General features: G+C 44.8%; 1 protein-coding gene, 1 long non-coding RNA gene and 2 pseudogenes across 2 annotated transcripts; 2 read left to right on the plus strand and 2 right to left on the minus strand.

Moving 5' to 3' along the window:
- Window positions 1-461: 461 nt before the first annotated feature.
- LOC120417929 (hrp65 protein-like) lies at window positions 462-5,994 on the plus strand (annotated as a pseudogene).
- A 326-nt stretch (window positions 5,995-6,320) lies between these two features.
- On the minus strand, window positions 6,321-7,871 carry LOC120417966 (ATP-dependent DNA helicase PIF1-like; annotated as a pseudogene).
- A 202-nt stretch (window positions 7,872-8,073) lies between these two features.
- LOC120417967 (uncharacterized) lies at window positions 8,074-11,853 on the plus strand. The gene is made up of 2 exons (XM_039580203.2): window positions 8,074-8,855; window positions 8,913-11,853. The coding sequence occupies exons 1-2, from the start codon at window positions 8,818-8,820 to the stop codon at window positions 9,358-9,360; spliced, it is 486 nt and encodes a 161-aa protein (XP_039436137.1). The 5' UTR covers window positions 8,074-8,817; the 3' UTR covers window positions 9,361-11,853.
- Window positions 11,854-12,002: 149 nt separating this feature from the next.
- On the minus strand, window positions 12,003-16,019 carry LOC128093801 (uncharacterized). The gene is made up of 2 exons (XR_008212759.1): window positions 15,509-16,019; window positions 12,003-15,441 (listed from the first exon to the last, which is right to left on the minus strand). It is a non-coding gene; the product is annotated as an uncharacterized LOC128093801 (long non-coding RNA).
- Between the last annotated feature and the right edge of the window lie 78 nt (window positions 16,020-16,097).

The following is a 16,097-nucleotide window of genomic DNA, read 5'->3' on the forward strand; positions in this document are numbered from 1 at the left end:
GTTGGGAAGCCCATTATTAGGGACGTTGTGGGGCTTTACAAAAAAGCATGTTTTTGAGTCAAACAAACCAACTTCTATGGTACCCCGTGGTTTGAATGTGTTGGTAAATTTTCGACAAGAAAGCCAGGACAGCTGTTTTTAGACATAAAAGTTCAAATTTAGAAACTAATTTTGTTGTTTTGTGTCTATTCCTACTGAAACAAATTAAAAAATATTCAAATGCAAAAACATTGCTAAAATCACTTCTCAATTCACTCCATGTGTCTCGATTTGCCCCGGATAATGATACACATTTAATTTCATTTTAACTAACGAAACAAAAATAAAGAAAAAAAATATTTTCGTCCTTTCGATTTTGCGCCCTTTTTGTCATGTTACTCCCCATAATTTTGACACTAGACACCAAAGGGCTTTTGTTAATTTGAGTGCGGTTAACCGCGGTGGATTTTCTTGAAATACTTCATGCGACGCGCGGGTGTCGCATGACACATTTCAGAATATTTCAAATGAAACATTTCTCTGCTGGAATTCCACCAAAACATTGACCAGGCTCACCACACAAAAAGCTCGGTGCAGCAGCTCACCAAAGCGGTAGATTTTTGACAGCTGTTTGCTTTGTTGTTTTTTGGTGGTGTTTGCGGTGTTAGTCAAAGCATTCTGAGCAGCAGATTAGTCCCTGGAGTTGTCGTTTCCGTTCCGTGGCCTGGCGCTGACCGCTGTTGTGCGGCCAAACCTCCGTGGCCGCTATCTGCTGGCTCATACTTGGCTAGTGTGTGAGCCAGTTGCTGACCAGCTTGGGATCTGATTTGTGCATGCAGAGAGGTAGGTTGTGTTTCTTTTTTTGCAGTTTTGCTCAAATTTGAAGATTTACGGATTGTTTCTAGACTTCTGGAATGCCGAATTGGTCTGTTTGGACGTACATCGCTCGTACACCCATGCACTCCCGGACAAAAAATTGGAGCCGAGCATCCGCAAGATCAACCAGGTGGACTGATCGAGGAAATAACTTGCCAAGTGGGATCCGGTCCCGGAAATTCCATACGACTGCTCAATGAATTGATAGCTCGAGGAAGTGTAAGTCGATCTCGGGACCAATCGGCTGTACATAGGTAAGCTGACACCATACGGGAACGAGGAGGAACTGGTCGAGCTGTTTCCGCCGTACGACGAGATCACCGAGGTCTTCATGAACATGAAGAATGACTACGCGTTCGTGAGCGTCGATTTCTTCTAGAACGCCGAGAAGGTCAAGCGCAAGAACTGCATCTTGAAGATTCGTTTTGCGCCGAACGCGACCGCCCTGCGCGTCTCCAACCTGGGTCCGTTCGGCACCAACGAGCTGCTGTACCGCGTGTTCGATGTGTTTGGTCCGGAAAATCCACCAGCGATAGCATCGTCGAGTTCAAGAACAGGCCGAGCGCTACGGCCGCATTGAAGTACTGCAGTGAAAAGTATTTCGTCCTGAACTCTTCGCTGCGTCTGTGCTTCGGCGAATCGTACACGTACTAGGACAACAACGCCGACGGCCGTTAGGAGAAGCTGATAAAAAAAGGAATCCGGAGTTCTTAAAGTCCCGCCAGCAGGGCCTGCGCTTCGCCGACGTGGGCTCGCTCGATCACGAATACGGCCAGCGCTGGAAACATATGCACGAGGTGTACAAGCAAAAGGTCGAGGCACTAAAACGCGACATGGTCATGGAGGAGGAGAAGCTTGAGGCGCAGATGGAGTTTGCCCGCCACGAGCACGAGATCGAGCAGCTGCGTGAACAACTCCGCATGCGGGAACAGGACAAGGCCCGCAAAAAGGCCGACTGGGAGATGAAGGAACACTTCGTCATCGAATCCCGCGAGCGACTTCAGCAGCAAATGTCCGACCAGCGAATGGGCTTTCAAGGCAACAATAACTTCAATAACCGTAACAAATTCTTCGATATGATGAACCAGGGAGGTGGTGGTGGCGGTGGAAACCGTAACAACAGTTTCGGATGGGAGGTTCGCAACTACGGCCACGGAGGACGAAACGAAATGGACCAGCAGCAGGATCAACAGCAACAACAGCAGCAGCAGCAGTTTCAAGAAGGTCTGCCCGACCAGGACCGGGACAGGAACAGGGTCCTGGAGGTCCATGCGGTGAAGGTGGCATGGTAGACGGTGATAACATTGGACGTAAACCGCACAGGATAAAAGCTCCAGATCGTTTTTTATGTTCTGGCGCTGGCCCGCTTCCAGATCAAGTTGCTCGCGGAAGAAACATTTCGAAAGCGCATTCCGCCAGGCAGCAACGACCACTCGGTTCAATCGAGTCCAACGCTAGCGGAACCACTACCGACCGGGAGGTGGTTTCAAATTTACATCCTGTCGAAGTTACTCCTCGTTAGAGAAAGGCGAACAGCCGCTTTGATGGTGCTGCAACAGATGGTCGTTTTGGCATTCGCGTTGAAAAGGTTTTTGTTCACAGTGTCGCAACGGCCGTTTGCTGGGTCAAGGCCCTCATTCGAAGTCACACGAGCTAGCTGATGGCGCTGGGCTCGGAGAATCTGCTGGACAGCATCTTCAGTCTGGGCATCATCGAGGTACCGGGTGCAGCATGCCAACTCGTTGTTCAAGTAGATGTTTGTTCGAGCCAAGGTCGATCCGGTTGTAGCTGACCTGAGTAAGCAGTTCTAGCGCCGGCCCGCATTCTACATCCTCATTCGAGAAAAGCTGCACCAGATTGTCCCCACCTCTAGACGTGCTTTGATCTAAGATTTCGCCAAAAATCTCTTCTTCTAATATTTTTTGTCTAAAATAGCATTGGAAAGATTAATTCGCTTTTTTTATAAATTGTTGGGTTTGATGCAGGCTGCATTTTTTAAGGCAGTAAATTGCTTGTTGAAATTTGTAGCAACTAAATCCGCAAATTGTTTAATTAAAACTTATCAAAAATGGGAAACACAGAAAACAAATCGAAAAAGTGGCTAAAAAATAATGAAAACATAAAACAGGCAAAAATAATAGTTGGAGGTTGTACAATAAAAATCATACTATAAAGCAAATATAAACTAAACAAAATAAATGCAAATTAAAATACTGAAAATTGACGGCCAAAGCAATACAAAACATAAAACAAGAGAAGTAAAGTTCTTCGTAGATAAAGAAATAAAAATATAAGTTACTAGTCATCGTATAAACATGATCAAAAAATGTTTTACAATGCATTTTAAACAAGCCCAGATGATTTGCAATTATTCGTTTTCAAATTTTAAAAACTTTTCGGTGCTGTATATTGGATTAAAAAAAAACAAACAAACGAATTTTAAACGCAGGAAAATGCATTTTGATTTGTTTTCACCTGACTAAACTTCTTTTTTTATATGTTTTTATATTTTTTGCAAATATTTTTTAATGTTTTTGTCGCCACACTTGCAAATTTCAATGGAAATAGAAGCATTGAGCATTGATAAACATATTCAGCATGTTTGGGCTCGTTTGAAAATATTTAGATTTTTTTATAGAATTCCAATGTACAGCGCAATTTTTTGTTTGTCGCAATTTTTTTTTTCGTTGATACTTAGATATTTCGGAAACTTATAATTTAAAAACAACTAGATAGGTGTATAACGTATTTTCATAAACTATTTTCATTGAAATGTTAAAAACGTAGCTTGTAATTGCATTTTTTAAATTTATTATTTTTTTGTTCTTCCCTCCACTTTGGTCAGAGTCGAGGAAATAAACTTTAAATAAAATATTTGTGACCTAATATGAAGATAAAAGTTCACCATTTTCAAGTTATAGCAATTTATTATTTAAGTAAGTTTTTTTTAAAGTCGCAGTTTAAGAATTTTCAAAATAGTGCTCATGTTTACCCAGTTTTAAAATAGTAGTTTTTGCAATTCCGTCGTGAAACTACTTACTTTTCCTGTCATTCTTGAACGACGAAATAGCCTACTTTTCTGTACCAAAAATAACAGAATCGAATAGCAACACTTTTCAAAATAAATGCTGAAAAGTTCTACTTTTCAGCACTGAAATGGGTGCTGAAAAGTTGAACTTTTTTTTGTTTGCACAGAAAAATGCCGGAAATGATGCAAAACTTCGAGGCATCATTCTAATACATCATCCAGCAAAAATAATTGACATGGTTAAGTCCTACGAGGCACCAGAACCGGTTCCATTTAGGCACCAATCGACATCAGCTCAGTGAACCGTTTCTTAAATGATACACCATCTTAGATTACAGAAAATCTAATAACTATGGTGCATTATTAATGCTAAAATGTATTCAAATTGTCAAACCCAAGATCTACGAATTTTAGAAAAACTTTGAAATTTTTAAATGTTATGATTTTTTTCAATTTTCAAATTAAAATTTGAATTTTAGATATTTGTTTTGGCTTTTCGCTTTTCATCATATCAAAAATATATCAGTTCAAAATTCAGTGTTTTGAGATTGAAAATTTGAAATTATTATGGAACTCTTTTGTATGTTTTTCGCGAAATTATTTTTCTTAATATGACGCGGATTCGGTTTTGGGACAGCGCGGATTTTTTTTCGACTTCTCCGTAACAACCCTGAATATTTTAAAAACATATAAAATTTTGCATTTTTTTATGTTTGTTGATACGACTTTAAGTTGCTGTGAAATTGTCATAAAAAGATTAAAAACACAGGAAATAAAAAAAACAGACTACATTGAATTAAATAGAGATTTAATTGAGCACCGTTTTCCAGTTATAGCCATTTTAAGTACCGTAAAACGAGGGGACTTTGATGGGTACGAGATTTTTCCGCAAAATGAAAACTTTAAGAAGAAGTTTTCATAAAATTTTGAAAAGTTTAAAAAGTTAGATAACTACAATAAAGAAAATGTTGATGAATAGCATTATTTTAATATTCTTAAAGTATCATAATTTTCTCAATGAAAATGATTTCGAATCGGAAAACGGAATGCATTTTCGGATTCTTTGGACAATAAATAAAAAATAAACAACAATAAACAGTGTTTTTTTTTAGGAAATCAATATTTGTGACAAAAAGTGTATTTAAAATTCATCAACAACCCGCTGAGAATTTTGGCTCGAGCCTCGACTCGATTCAGGCTCGATCTCGTGCCAGATCGACTCGAGGTTCGACACAAAATTCTCAGTGTGAATAAAAAAGGGGCCGCATATAATTTTTTTCGGTGTAGTCCTTATCCATAACTATAAGTTCGCCGAAGACACCTAATCGATAAAAAAAATCAAATTAAATACTTACGGAATTGTACGGAATCATACTGACCGTTATTACCATTGTAGATGTCCCCAAAACCGTTGTAGGTTAGTATGATTCCATATCATTCCTAAGTACGGGTTTCGGTCTCAAACTATTTTTGAACGCAGTTTGTTGCAACTGAAAAGGTAATGATTTTATGATTAAAACGTTACTCAATCCACCCTTAGGTGGTTGGTGCCTTCCTCACATTTAGAGGGTAATGCTATCCAAAATAGATACAATAGGGCGGACCTTTCAGTGTTGTCAGATCTGCAATCTTTTGAACTCGTTGCAAAAGTTTTTTGATTACCTATCCAACGACAAGTCGCATGATATATCCGGACAACGTTTTCATCGAAATATATCAGATCCGGCCTCTAAAAGGTTCATAAATAACACATAAGTGCTTATATCTTTTGATAGGGTTGTCAGATCTGCAATGTCTTGGACGCGTTGGAAAGGTCTCTTTATCGAAGTTGACTTTATAGCTGTCGGCCACCATTGCTAGTACTAACCACTAGTGTCTTCCTTTTATCTACAAGGACTTCGCCGCCCTGGGCTCCTAAGTGTATGAAAGTATGGCACGGAGCGACGGCGCCGAATACCCATATTTACACAAATAATTTTAGAGCGCCCGCCGCGGGATTCGAACCGGCGACCTCTGGATTGTGAGTCCAGTGCGCGGTCCGATTGATCCACACGGGCGGGTCTCTTTATCACCTTTCTAAAAATGTTAGCACCACCCTTTTTACAATCTTCCGGACTTTTGTTAAAATCGTTTTTTTAGCATAACTTTTGAAGTACTTAACTAAACTTTATGATTTTTGATAGCGATTTATGGGACCCCAAGACGGATCGAATGAGACCAAATCGGTTCAGCCAGTGCCGAGATAATCCAGTGCAAATTTTTTTGATCAACATCCCACCACAGACATTCGTCAGAATTTGATTTTGAGTCGATATGTATACATGAAGGTGGGTCTAGGAGGAAGAGAAGTTCGTTTTCTGAGTGATTTTATAGCCTTTCCTCAGTAAGGTGAGGAAGACAAAAAGTGGAACAAATAAGAAATAAAAAGGTGTCTGAAAACAATAAATAGGCATATTAAACCATTTTTGTTCACAATTTTATAACGCGTACATTTACATATAAATAAGTCACTTTTCGGTTATCACGACGACTTGGCGCTTTTTGTTCTGGGCGGTGGCGTAGCCTTGGACGTAGTTTATAATGATGGCCTTCGGCGATTTTCAGATTCTTGTGCGGCATTACTTGGGCGCCGATTATGACCGTGCTGCTGGTCCAAGGTTTGAGCCATATGGGAAGTGTGCGACCAAAGCTGGGTCGCGAGAATTCCCTCAAAGTTGAAGTTCTGCTTAATGGTGGTCGCTAACCAGTCACGGATCTCCGACATTACGCGATCCTAATGCTGTTGAGAATGGACACGAACGACTGATGCTTTTTTGTCGGTGGGCTTCGGTGAGTTCGTAGCAATACTGAAAGCACTCCTTTCATGCTTTGGTGGAGAAGCAAAAACGAACCAATGGTTCCTGGTTCTGGGAGTAAGAGTTACGGGCAAGCATGCCCTTCCTTAACGACCGGCGACAGCTGGAAATAGTCTCCGCACAGAATCAGCTGGATTCCACTGAAGGGCTTGTCGTTCTTCCGGACGTAATGGCCAACGGCTTCGGTTTTCTAAAAGAAAGTAACAGTTAGACAAGTACGTGGCTACCGTCATCTCCAAGCCAACTCACCTCAAAATAATCCCCATCAACCATGGAAATCTCGTCGATAACCAACCGCTTGCACTTGCGCCAAATCGAAGCCGATGTGGGTCGCGAGGCCATCTCGTAGCACCTCTGCATTGTCGTCTCGCCACTTCCGATCCCCGCGAACGAGTCAGTGTCGTTCCCCCGATTAAGCACTCGCTCACTACCGTCGGAGTCGGTGCCACAGTTTCATCCGGTGGCAGCGTTGAAATGATCTTCCTCAGCAGATAACTCTTGCCGGTGTCTACTCTCCTTGTGAAGAACAGACTCCGCCCGATTTGCACGCCTCCAGAACCGCCTTCTGCTGCTCGATCAACATTTCCGGACCACAACGGAGACGTCGTGTACAGTTTCTTCGGAGCAGGTCGTTTGCGCTTTTGCGACGGCGACGGAGTAGTGGTAGATCCCTTGCCCAGGGCCATCTTCTTCACCCGGCCAAATCCACGTTTGTCACTGGATTGATGTCGTCGAGCGAGTTGGGCTTGTCCGACAGCTGTAGTAGGAATATGGTGCACTTTTCCTCCTTGCTGAACCGAATGGTGGTTTATTAGTCTCGACCAGGATTATTTTTCTTCTCCAGCAGTTTTTGCACCTTCCGGATTCCGGATTGACGCCATCCTCCTCCAACGATCTTTGCACCTTACGGACTAGGTATCCGGGACTTTCTAAAAACAAACAAAATCAAATTCCTCCTCCAACGGACATTGCACCTTCCGGACAATCGGGAAGGGCTCAAAAAAAAATTCCATCCAAAAAAACTTTGCCGGCAAAGGGAAAATTGGATGGCCACTTTCGCCAGCACGGATAACGGTCCATCAATCCTCCCGAACCGTCCCGGAGAAGAAAAACCGCTGCTTCCTTTCTTTGTGAAATACTTACATCCACTTTGAAGAAAAGTCACATTTTCTGCGACTACAGATCGGGTTCCACACATTTTTGAAGAAAATTGGGGATGAAAATAATTAACGCTGCCGTTGTTTTTTTTTTTTTTTTTGCTAGAACTGACAGTTGTCAATCTGACATTTCTGGGATACGTTCACTGAGTGCCATTTGTCAAACTGACATTTCTGGGATGCGTTCACAGAGTGCTGCAACAACGGCAGCACTGAACGCACCCACCGCGTGACAAAACATGCTACACGAAAATGTATCTGGAAATGTCAAAATGAAGTATTTCATTTACCGCGGTAGACACCGGTGGATAATAATCAAATTAACAAAAGCCCTCAAAACTTTGGTACTTTTTCGGCTTCAGTGACATTGTATGCAGATGACAGCCGAAGCATCCCCGTGATCACACCAACTTGCAGTCACTTTTCAACAAGAAAGAGAAGAGAGAGCTTGCAGAAAAGTACGGGAACGGTTTTGCCCAAGTGTGTGCCACTTAAAGTTTTCGGCGCGGTGCTGGCGTGGTGCCAGAACTTCGAGACCTCTTTGATTTTGAGGCAAAATTGGAATAACTTTTTTTGAGCGTGTGTAAGGTTTGACGTCTAGATCTGTCACACTCGGTGCATCAGATGTTTAGGTTTTTTTTACCAAACCGAGGGTTTGCCCAGTTTTTTGCTTGGGACCGGTGCCAATCGCTGCCACGACCGGACGCTCAGGTATCTTTGGGTGGCGCATGTTCCGGCCGAGCTGTTTCCGGTGCTGGTGGACGAGGAAATCGGGGGGAAAGTGAGGAAATCGGGAGAAAAGTGCGAAAAATGCGTCGAAAAACAGATGGACGACGCGTGTGTTTGTACCAGGCGGCAACAGGAAGGTTCTCAGGTTTGAGTTTGTTTATTCCGGTGACACTGGAACGGGTTTAATAGAGGGATGCCCGGAATGTTCGGAATGCCCCGCAACAGATGCTCGTAAGTTTTTTCAATAGTTAAGTTGTAGATGTTCTTCTAAATTGGTTCTTTTTGCAGTCTTCGATCCCCGCCAGAATGCCAGCATCTGCTCGGGGGAGGAAGCCGCCGGGGTGACTGGGTCGACGCCGGGAAGGGAGCGGAGACGGCGATCTACGGAGTTCCATTGGACCTGCAGCTGGACTCGGGCTCAGGCATCACCATCATCTCCAGACAGAACTGGGTCAATGTCGGGTCACCTCCAACGTCTCCACCGGACTGCAACGAGCAGACAGCTTCCGGGGACAAACTGGGCATCGAGGCGATGTTCAGAGCAACCAACACCATCGGCGGAACGCACAAGGAGAGCAATTGCTATGTTTGTCTGGGACGTACCATTTTCGTCGTTCTGCAAGCTGGTCGGAACTCAAACACCGAATCAGCAAGTGGTCGAACTGAAGGCCAAGTTCTTCGAGATGCACAAGGAGAATCTGTACCGTGCCCTGGAGCGGCTCAAGAGCGGGTTTAGGGTTATGCTCGAGAAATGCAGATAGCTGCCGAGACCAGCCTGTACCGGGCACTATAAAAAGTCGTGTAGTTTGTGGACAAAGGTTGGCCCAGCGACGCGAAATCACTCTCCGGAACACCGGATGTCTAGCAGTTCTTCGCGCGCAGCCCTCTGTCACGACGGCCATGTTTATGAAACCTAAATGTTCGACGCGAACATGAAGACGCAAAGAAGATGAAGAACGCATTTGCTGTCAACATTTAAAAATAAACAAACCGCGTGGTGAAAAAAGGCATTATTTCATAATGTTGAAATGATGTCCATGAAAAAATAACGGCACGGGACACGGGACGGATTTCCAAACGCAAGTTCCCGAAGGACCCTATCCGCCAGAGACTATGGATAAATGCCCCGCGAAGTGGCGATGAAGACGGTTTTGCAAGTTCAAAGTTCAGATATGTTCGGACCACTTCGCGATGAACTTCTTGAGAGTCCACGAAAGGTCGGATTCTACACATGCACGCGTTTCCTTCGATTCCCTGTGCGAGTCGACAGCGGGAGTGGGCCAGTCCTCGGAGAAGGTTATCGAAGGATGTTCGGAAAGACCAGCTCCGCCACAATCACCGGAATCACGGATGTTTCTGCACTTGGTCGGTTACTCCCTGCCGGAGATTGCAGCGAGTTGTTCGGAAGGATCAACAGCGGGACTTGGCCAGTCTCCGGTCCAGTACTACCCGGCAAATCTTCCCGGTCAATCGGAAGCAACAGTTATCTTCGAGGTTTTGGTAACTGTCAAACGTTCTAGCCATTTACAGTGGTGCCAGGGGGTTGTTCGCGCGTCGTGACTCGCTGTTCTTGGCCCAGATGGTGCTGATGTACAGGGACCGGATTGTAATCCCGAAGAAGGTCCGCGGCATCGATCGGATGAGGTCATTAGCACGCACTCTCGTTCACTGGCCGAACATCGATGACCAAATCTCGCACTTGTACGCGCCTGCCAGGAATGCGCGTCGGTTGCGAAAACTGACACCAAGTCGTGGCCAACCCCCGAAAAGCCGTGGCAGAGGGTACATGCGGATTTTTCTGGTCCCATCAACGACACCTACTTCCTGCTTGTGGTCGATTCTTTCTCCAAGTGGCCGGAGACCATTCCGACCAAGCACACCACCACAGCTGCCACCATTTCGATCCTTCGCCAAATTTTTGCTCGATTCGGAAACCCGGAAGTGATGGTGACCGACAACGACCCGCAGCTAACCAGCGACATCTTCGAGCAGTTCTGCGAGTCCAACGGGATCATGCACCTCAAAACAGCACCGTTCCACCCCCAAAGCAACGGGCAGGCGGAACGTTTTGTTGACACCTCCGAGTCAGCACCATTGCGAAATCGTGTCATCTTAGACCAACCACCCCACTCACCCCCTTATCATATTTTATTATTGTAAAAGAACATGGAACATGAATTATACAACAAAAAAATATTCGCAATTAAAAAACCAAAACGTACAGCTCCCAAGCTCGAGCAAATGGGAAATTTGGAAGATTATGTGTTAAAAGAAATGAAAGAAATTCACGAAGTGTTTGTGTCGCTGGGTAGAGCGATTGAGCAAGTCGTGTTGCGCGCTCCAGTCGGCAAAGATTCGCTCGGCGATGAGTGAGTGATTCCTGTGCTTTGAACCGATAATCAAAACTCTTGCTTCTAAGGTGTGAATTAATTCTGGATCCGTTCGCTTCGCTTCGCTAGGAGACGGTGATTTTAGCGGATTGCAGACTGGATTTCGCCATGTGTCTAAGCCCAAGTTGCCTAGGATTGATAATTGGGAATAGAACCAATTCCACCTGAACCAGATTCTCACCACCATGACAGCCGTCCATTGCCGGCCGCTCCCATCTCCACCGCGCACCAGGGACAAGGAAAGGGATTTGGAAGACGGAAAGTGTTGATGCTCCACTTTTTTCAGAGTATTAAGGGAAAATCTCCACGGTATCCTCAAGTAAGTTTCGCTTGGAGTTGGACGGTTTTTAGGAAGGTATAAGGTCTAGGATACTCTCTAAGCAAGCGTTGCGACCAATGGCATAATGTGTTTAAGGGTTATAGTTTTATTCTCAAGGCAAGCATTCGGATGCTGCCGTAGAGACAATTCCCGTTTGATAATTGTCAATTTAATTTTAAGGTGTTCCAATTTATTCCCAAGGCAATCATCTGATGTTGCTGTCGAGACAATGTTTGTTTTATTTAAGTTTTAGCTGATTAATTTTAAGAAGTTTTTTTTTATAATCGCGGAACTAGCATATTATCATGCTGCTACAGGGAAAATCGAGGGGCGAGACACAGTTAATCAACTAAAATTTCTCTAATTAATTAGAGCTGATTTTGGTTAATTGGCTAATTGATTAGCGCTGTTTTGACAACCCATTCCCATCCTACATCAATTTATCTTGGCATGTCTAGAAAAGTTGTTTTGACAGCTACAAAATGGATGTTGCTTTGAAATGAGGGAAGAAAAAACAATTTCTTTGAAAATCAATTTCTTTCGCTGGTAAGTTGGCTTAAAATGTAAATCTTGCCCATTACTTAAGTTTTGTTATCCTAAAGCGGGAAACAGATTTAACGTTGCCGTCTGTCATCGAAATCGAGGCTGGTTCAGTTCATGCACATCCTGCGCCAATTGATCAAAGATAACATGCAGATTCCTGAAGGCAAGGAAAGAGCCGGTGGTGGCACACAAGAATAGGAAGTTACCCTGTCAGCCGTACATCGTCTTTCCGGGCCGAATCTGGACTCGCCGAGCAGTCGACTGCAGGAGTGGTACTCACTGTTTGCCTCGATGGATTCGGTGGTTCCGATTGCGATGCCTCCCGGGGGAAACATCAACAAGCAATCAATGCATACGGCGCCGGTTCTGTTCGTAATTTGCCAAATGTCCGCCCCAACCCGACGGGACAGCCAAATAACAACCTGTTGCTTTCGAACAACAACAGCAACGTGGCCAGGACCGGCGGCTCAGCGATCATCCCACGGTGGCCACGGCCTCACCACCGATTGCCGCAAACCGAATGCACCGCATGAGCTAGTCTGCCAGCACCGTGGACGGGGAACCGGCCAAAGCGATTCGAATCACAAACAACCCACCAAGCGCGGGCCAAAAGTCCCAAAACAACCCCGCGCCGAAAAGTTGCTCCTTCAGTAAAGCCAAAAGACACTGGATGTGGCCATCATGAGCATTCTACCGGACGCGGACGCGGTTTCCAAAAGTTAAGAAGAAGGCATCCCCAGTCACCAACTTCCAGATCTCCTGTATGGCGGCACCGGAATCAGCGGCTGGGAGAATCGCTCCTCATCCGGTCCCCAAATCGTGTCCGGCTGGCAAGTTTGCCCATCGTTTTATCAGTTTTATCAATGATCAAGTGCGAGTCAACTCAGCAACCCGCCCTGCTCTCCTCGACCCTGACGACGTCCTCCAACATCAAGATCATTCCCGCGAACCAGTTCATCCAGCTGAAACCGTTCGGATCAACGCAAAAGTTCAATCAAGATGTGACCAATCGCAATAGGAAACTGAAAGCATAGGCCGTTCATCGCCCCCGCCCCGGCAACAGTTTATGATTGGAAATTTGCATTACCGTAAACTGGGGTCAATCGGGACACATGGGGCGAATTGTGACAGCAGTTTTAACCATGTTGGAGCACAATATTTTGATTTGTCTGGTTGGTGTTGGTTAGAACAGACTCAGGCCAACAAAATGTGTACATCCATTTCCAAATTTAAAAGCTTTAAGTGCTCTAAAAACTGCTGTCCCTATTCAGACTGTAGTCCCGATTCACCCCAGATTACGGTAATTTACGCACGACTCGAACGCTGTTGGTTGTTCGGCACTGGGCAGTTACGCTTTTCACAAAATAATTAGTTTTCATTTTTATTAATTATTCACGGTAATAAAAATGGTTCTTTTGTTGTTTTTCTCTGGCCACAAGGCCACAACCCCGATGATTAGTAATTAGTAATTGTTATGAGACAATAACTATCCCGTTTGGCCCCTGTAAATATTTCTGAAAGGAACAACCTTATTGAATAGTTAAAAAAGAATTTCTTTTCTAAATTAACTTAAATTCAACAAAAAAAACTAAAATCTTGGACAGCCTTCTGATGATACTGGTCTAACTGGAAAAACCCACAGCTCTTCTTAGATTCCTAACGCCCAGAACCGTGGAGTGTTCCGTCCAGAAGGATGACGAGGCACCACTTCCGACAAATCCGTTCGTTTCCGTATAGCTTTCTGTAGACTTTCCTGCGCTATCCGTTTGCGAAAAATGCCAAGACTTCCGAGCTGTTATTTGCCAACCTGGCCTTTTCGTTGAAAATCCTAAAAAAAAATCGTCCCGAGGAAAATCCGCAACGCTTTCCACTTCCTCAGCCTTCTAAAACGATTTACCCCGAGCACTGTAGGACGCCGACCTACTTATTTCTATCCTCAGCAGCTTTTCCATCGGCATAATGGTTAGTTTGGTCTTTAGGACGCCGGTTTCCAGACAAATTTGGTAAATTTCAGATTAATTTACATTTCATACGGCCTCACGCGAATATTTTTTTGTTTTGCTTTGATTTGTTTGACGTTTGCGCGACAGACCAAGGTAAATAGATAGGTGGGAATACGCTAATTGATTAGCGTGAATGCTAATCAACTAACTAAAATTTCTAATCAACTAGGCCAGCGATTCTCAACGGGGGTACCGGGCCTACTTGATTTACACAGTAGGGGGTACCAGCCTAGAAGAAGGTTGAGAATCGCTGAACTAGGCGATAATCTTAATTAATTAGGGCATGTGTCTCACCCCACGGGGAAAATTAATTGTTTAATTATATATTTTGTTGGATTAAAACTGATTCAGACTTAGACAGCCGGCTGTGGAAAGACTGAATCAAAGTAAATATTTGCAAAAAAATCGAACATACATGCTTGAACAAACGCACACCGAATCGAACCGACCAAACACGAGGTCCAAACCGAATATCACGGAACCGGCCTTGCTGTGAGCAAAATGAGCAATCAATGGAAACTGTCGCGTGCGAACCGCTTCTGTATGACTAATGATATAATACTGTTTCAATTCAGTTAAAATAATTATAAAATAAACATAAGGAACCGAACGCGACCAAAGTATAAACTAAAAAGAGAAAAAAGTAAAATAAAGAACGCTCTCACCCGAGTCCAGCAACGATTACGGCAAGCAGCAGCTCACAGCAAGTTCACTCAGCTGATGACGAAGCCAGAGGAGCCACATCCCTGCGCCGGACAAGCGATGGGTTGGAGGCGCACACCCAGATCATCACCAGCACACAGGACGACCACACCCAGGCACGACGCAGAACTTCCTCTCTTACTGCTTTTTGGCCCATTCGATCAAAAATCTGTAGGTTTGCAGAAAGTCTGCATGTTCAAATTTGGCCCTTCTCGAAAACTACACCCCAACATCAAATGACGTTTGACCCAACACTCGCGACGCTGCAGCAGAATCCACCTCCTGTCATTGCTTCGGTGGTGGCACGATTTCGTTGCTGTCATCGGCGAACCAAGATAGCACACACACTAGTCAACTCCCTCTCACCCTCTCCCTCACACGATCGGCAACTCCGCCAAACAAAATCGTAGGAAAATCACTTAAAACCGCAATATTCGAGAAAACTTCACTTTCCCAAATAGCCCATCACTCATTCCACTGATTGCACCAATTTCACGGCCACAAAAACGACAAATTCAATGAAAAATCCTTCCAATTTAACGCGGCGATACACAACACGACCGAAGCCAAGATGGCTACCCCACGTCCCTGAATTAATTCTGGATCCTTTAATGCAATTTCTCAGAATATCTTTCTCCTGATCTGAAACCGCAGCTGGGAGGGGCTTTGAGGTTGGGCGGGATGGATCCGCAAGGTACTTTGCCGCAGGCTTGGGTGGCGGAGGAGTCGCGCGCAAGACCGTTGTGGCCTACTCACTCCAGTTCTCCGTCCCTTGGCTGGCGATCAGCTCGGAACACTTGCCCGCACCACACTAGCAGATCTTCTGGTCGCCGAACGTCTCAAAGTTGTAGTTGAAGGCCCTGGCGTGAAAAAGAGTAATAAGAGTTAGTTGTAGGAAGTGTTTTTACCGGGATTTTGAGAACTTACCGCCTTGAGGTCCTTGAGGGCAAACAGCCCCACGTATTGGCTTCCGCCGACCTTCCACAGCAGCGTCTCGCAGTTGGGCTCGCACGAGTGTTATATGAACCGGGCCACGTTGCCTTTGGGCCCCGAGTCGGTTGTCAACTCCGTGTTCATCGTCAGGAAGTAGTAATTTTCGACCTTTTGGTCCTGCTTTTGCTTTATCCGCCGCGCCAACTCTTCGTTGTTGATCACCTCTCCGACGTACCAGGGCGGATGTCCTCCTGCGCGATCAGATCCGTTTGGCCGCCAGTGCCGGGTACTGCTTTCGTTCGAAGCACTGGATCTTGTAACTTTCGCCAGCTGGATAAGTCTTTGGATTGCACTCCTCGAGCAGCGCTCGGTTGATGCAATTCGATTCCAGCCCGCACGGGTCCGTGTCCGACGATGTTCACTCACAGATCGAGTCCTCCTATTGAAATAGAATAGAATCTGATATAAAAATTGATACGGAAAAACATCCCCTCGACAAACTCACCTCTTTGTATCTAGCCGCGTTGCGCCCTCAGCGGAGCAACATTCTTGTTGAACTTGATCTCCACGTACATCGGCAGTT

This window comes from Culex pipiens, unplaced genomic scaffold (genome assembly GCF_016801865.2).
Source record: "Culex pipiens pallens isolate TS unplaced genomic scaffold, TS_CPP_V2 Cpp_Un0175, whole genome shotgun sequence".
Lineage (NCBI taxonomy): Eukaryota > Metazoa > Arthropoda > Insecta > Diptera > Culicidae > Culex > Culex pipiens.

Excerpts from the sequence above, each read along its gene's own strand:
- LOC120417967 (XM_039580203.2), top strand. The coding sequence starts at position 8,818 with ATGCCCGGAATGTTCGGAATGCCCCGCAACAGATGCTC. Across the intron at positions 8,856-8,912 it reads ATGCCCCGCAACAGATGCTC|TCTTCGATCCCCGCCAGAAT; the intron begins GTAAGTTTTTTC and ends TTCTTTTTGCAG.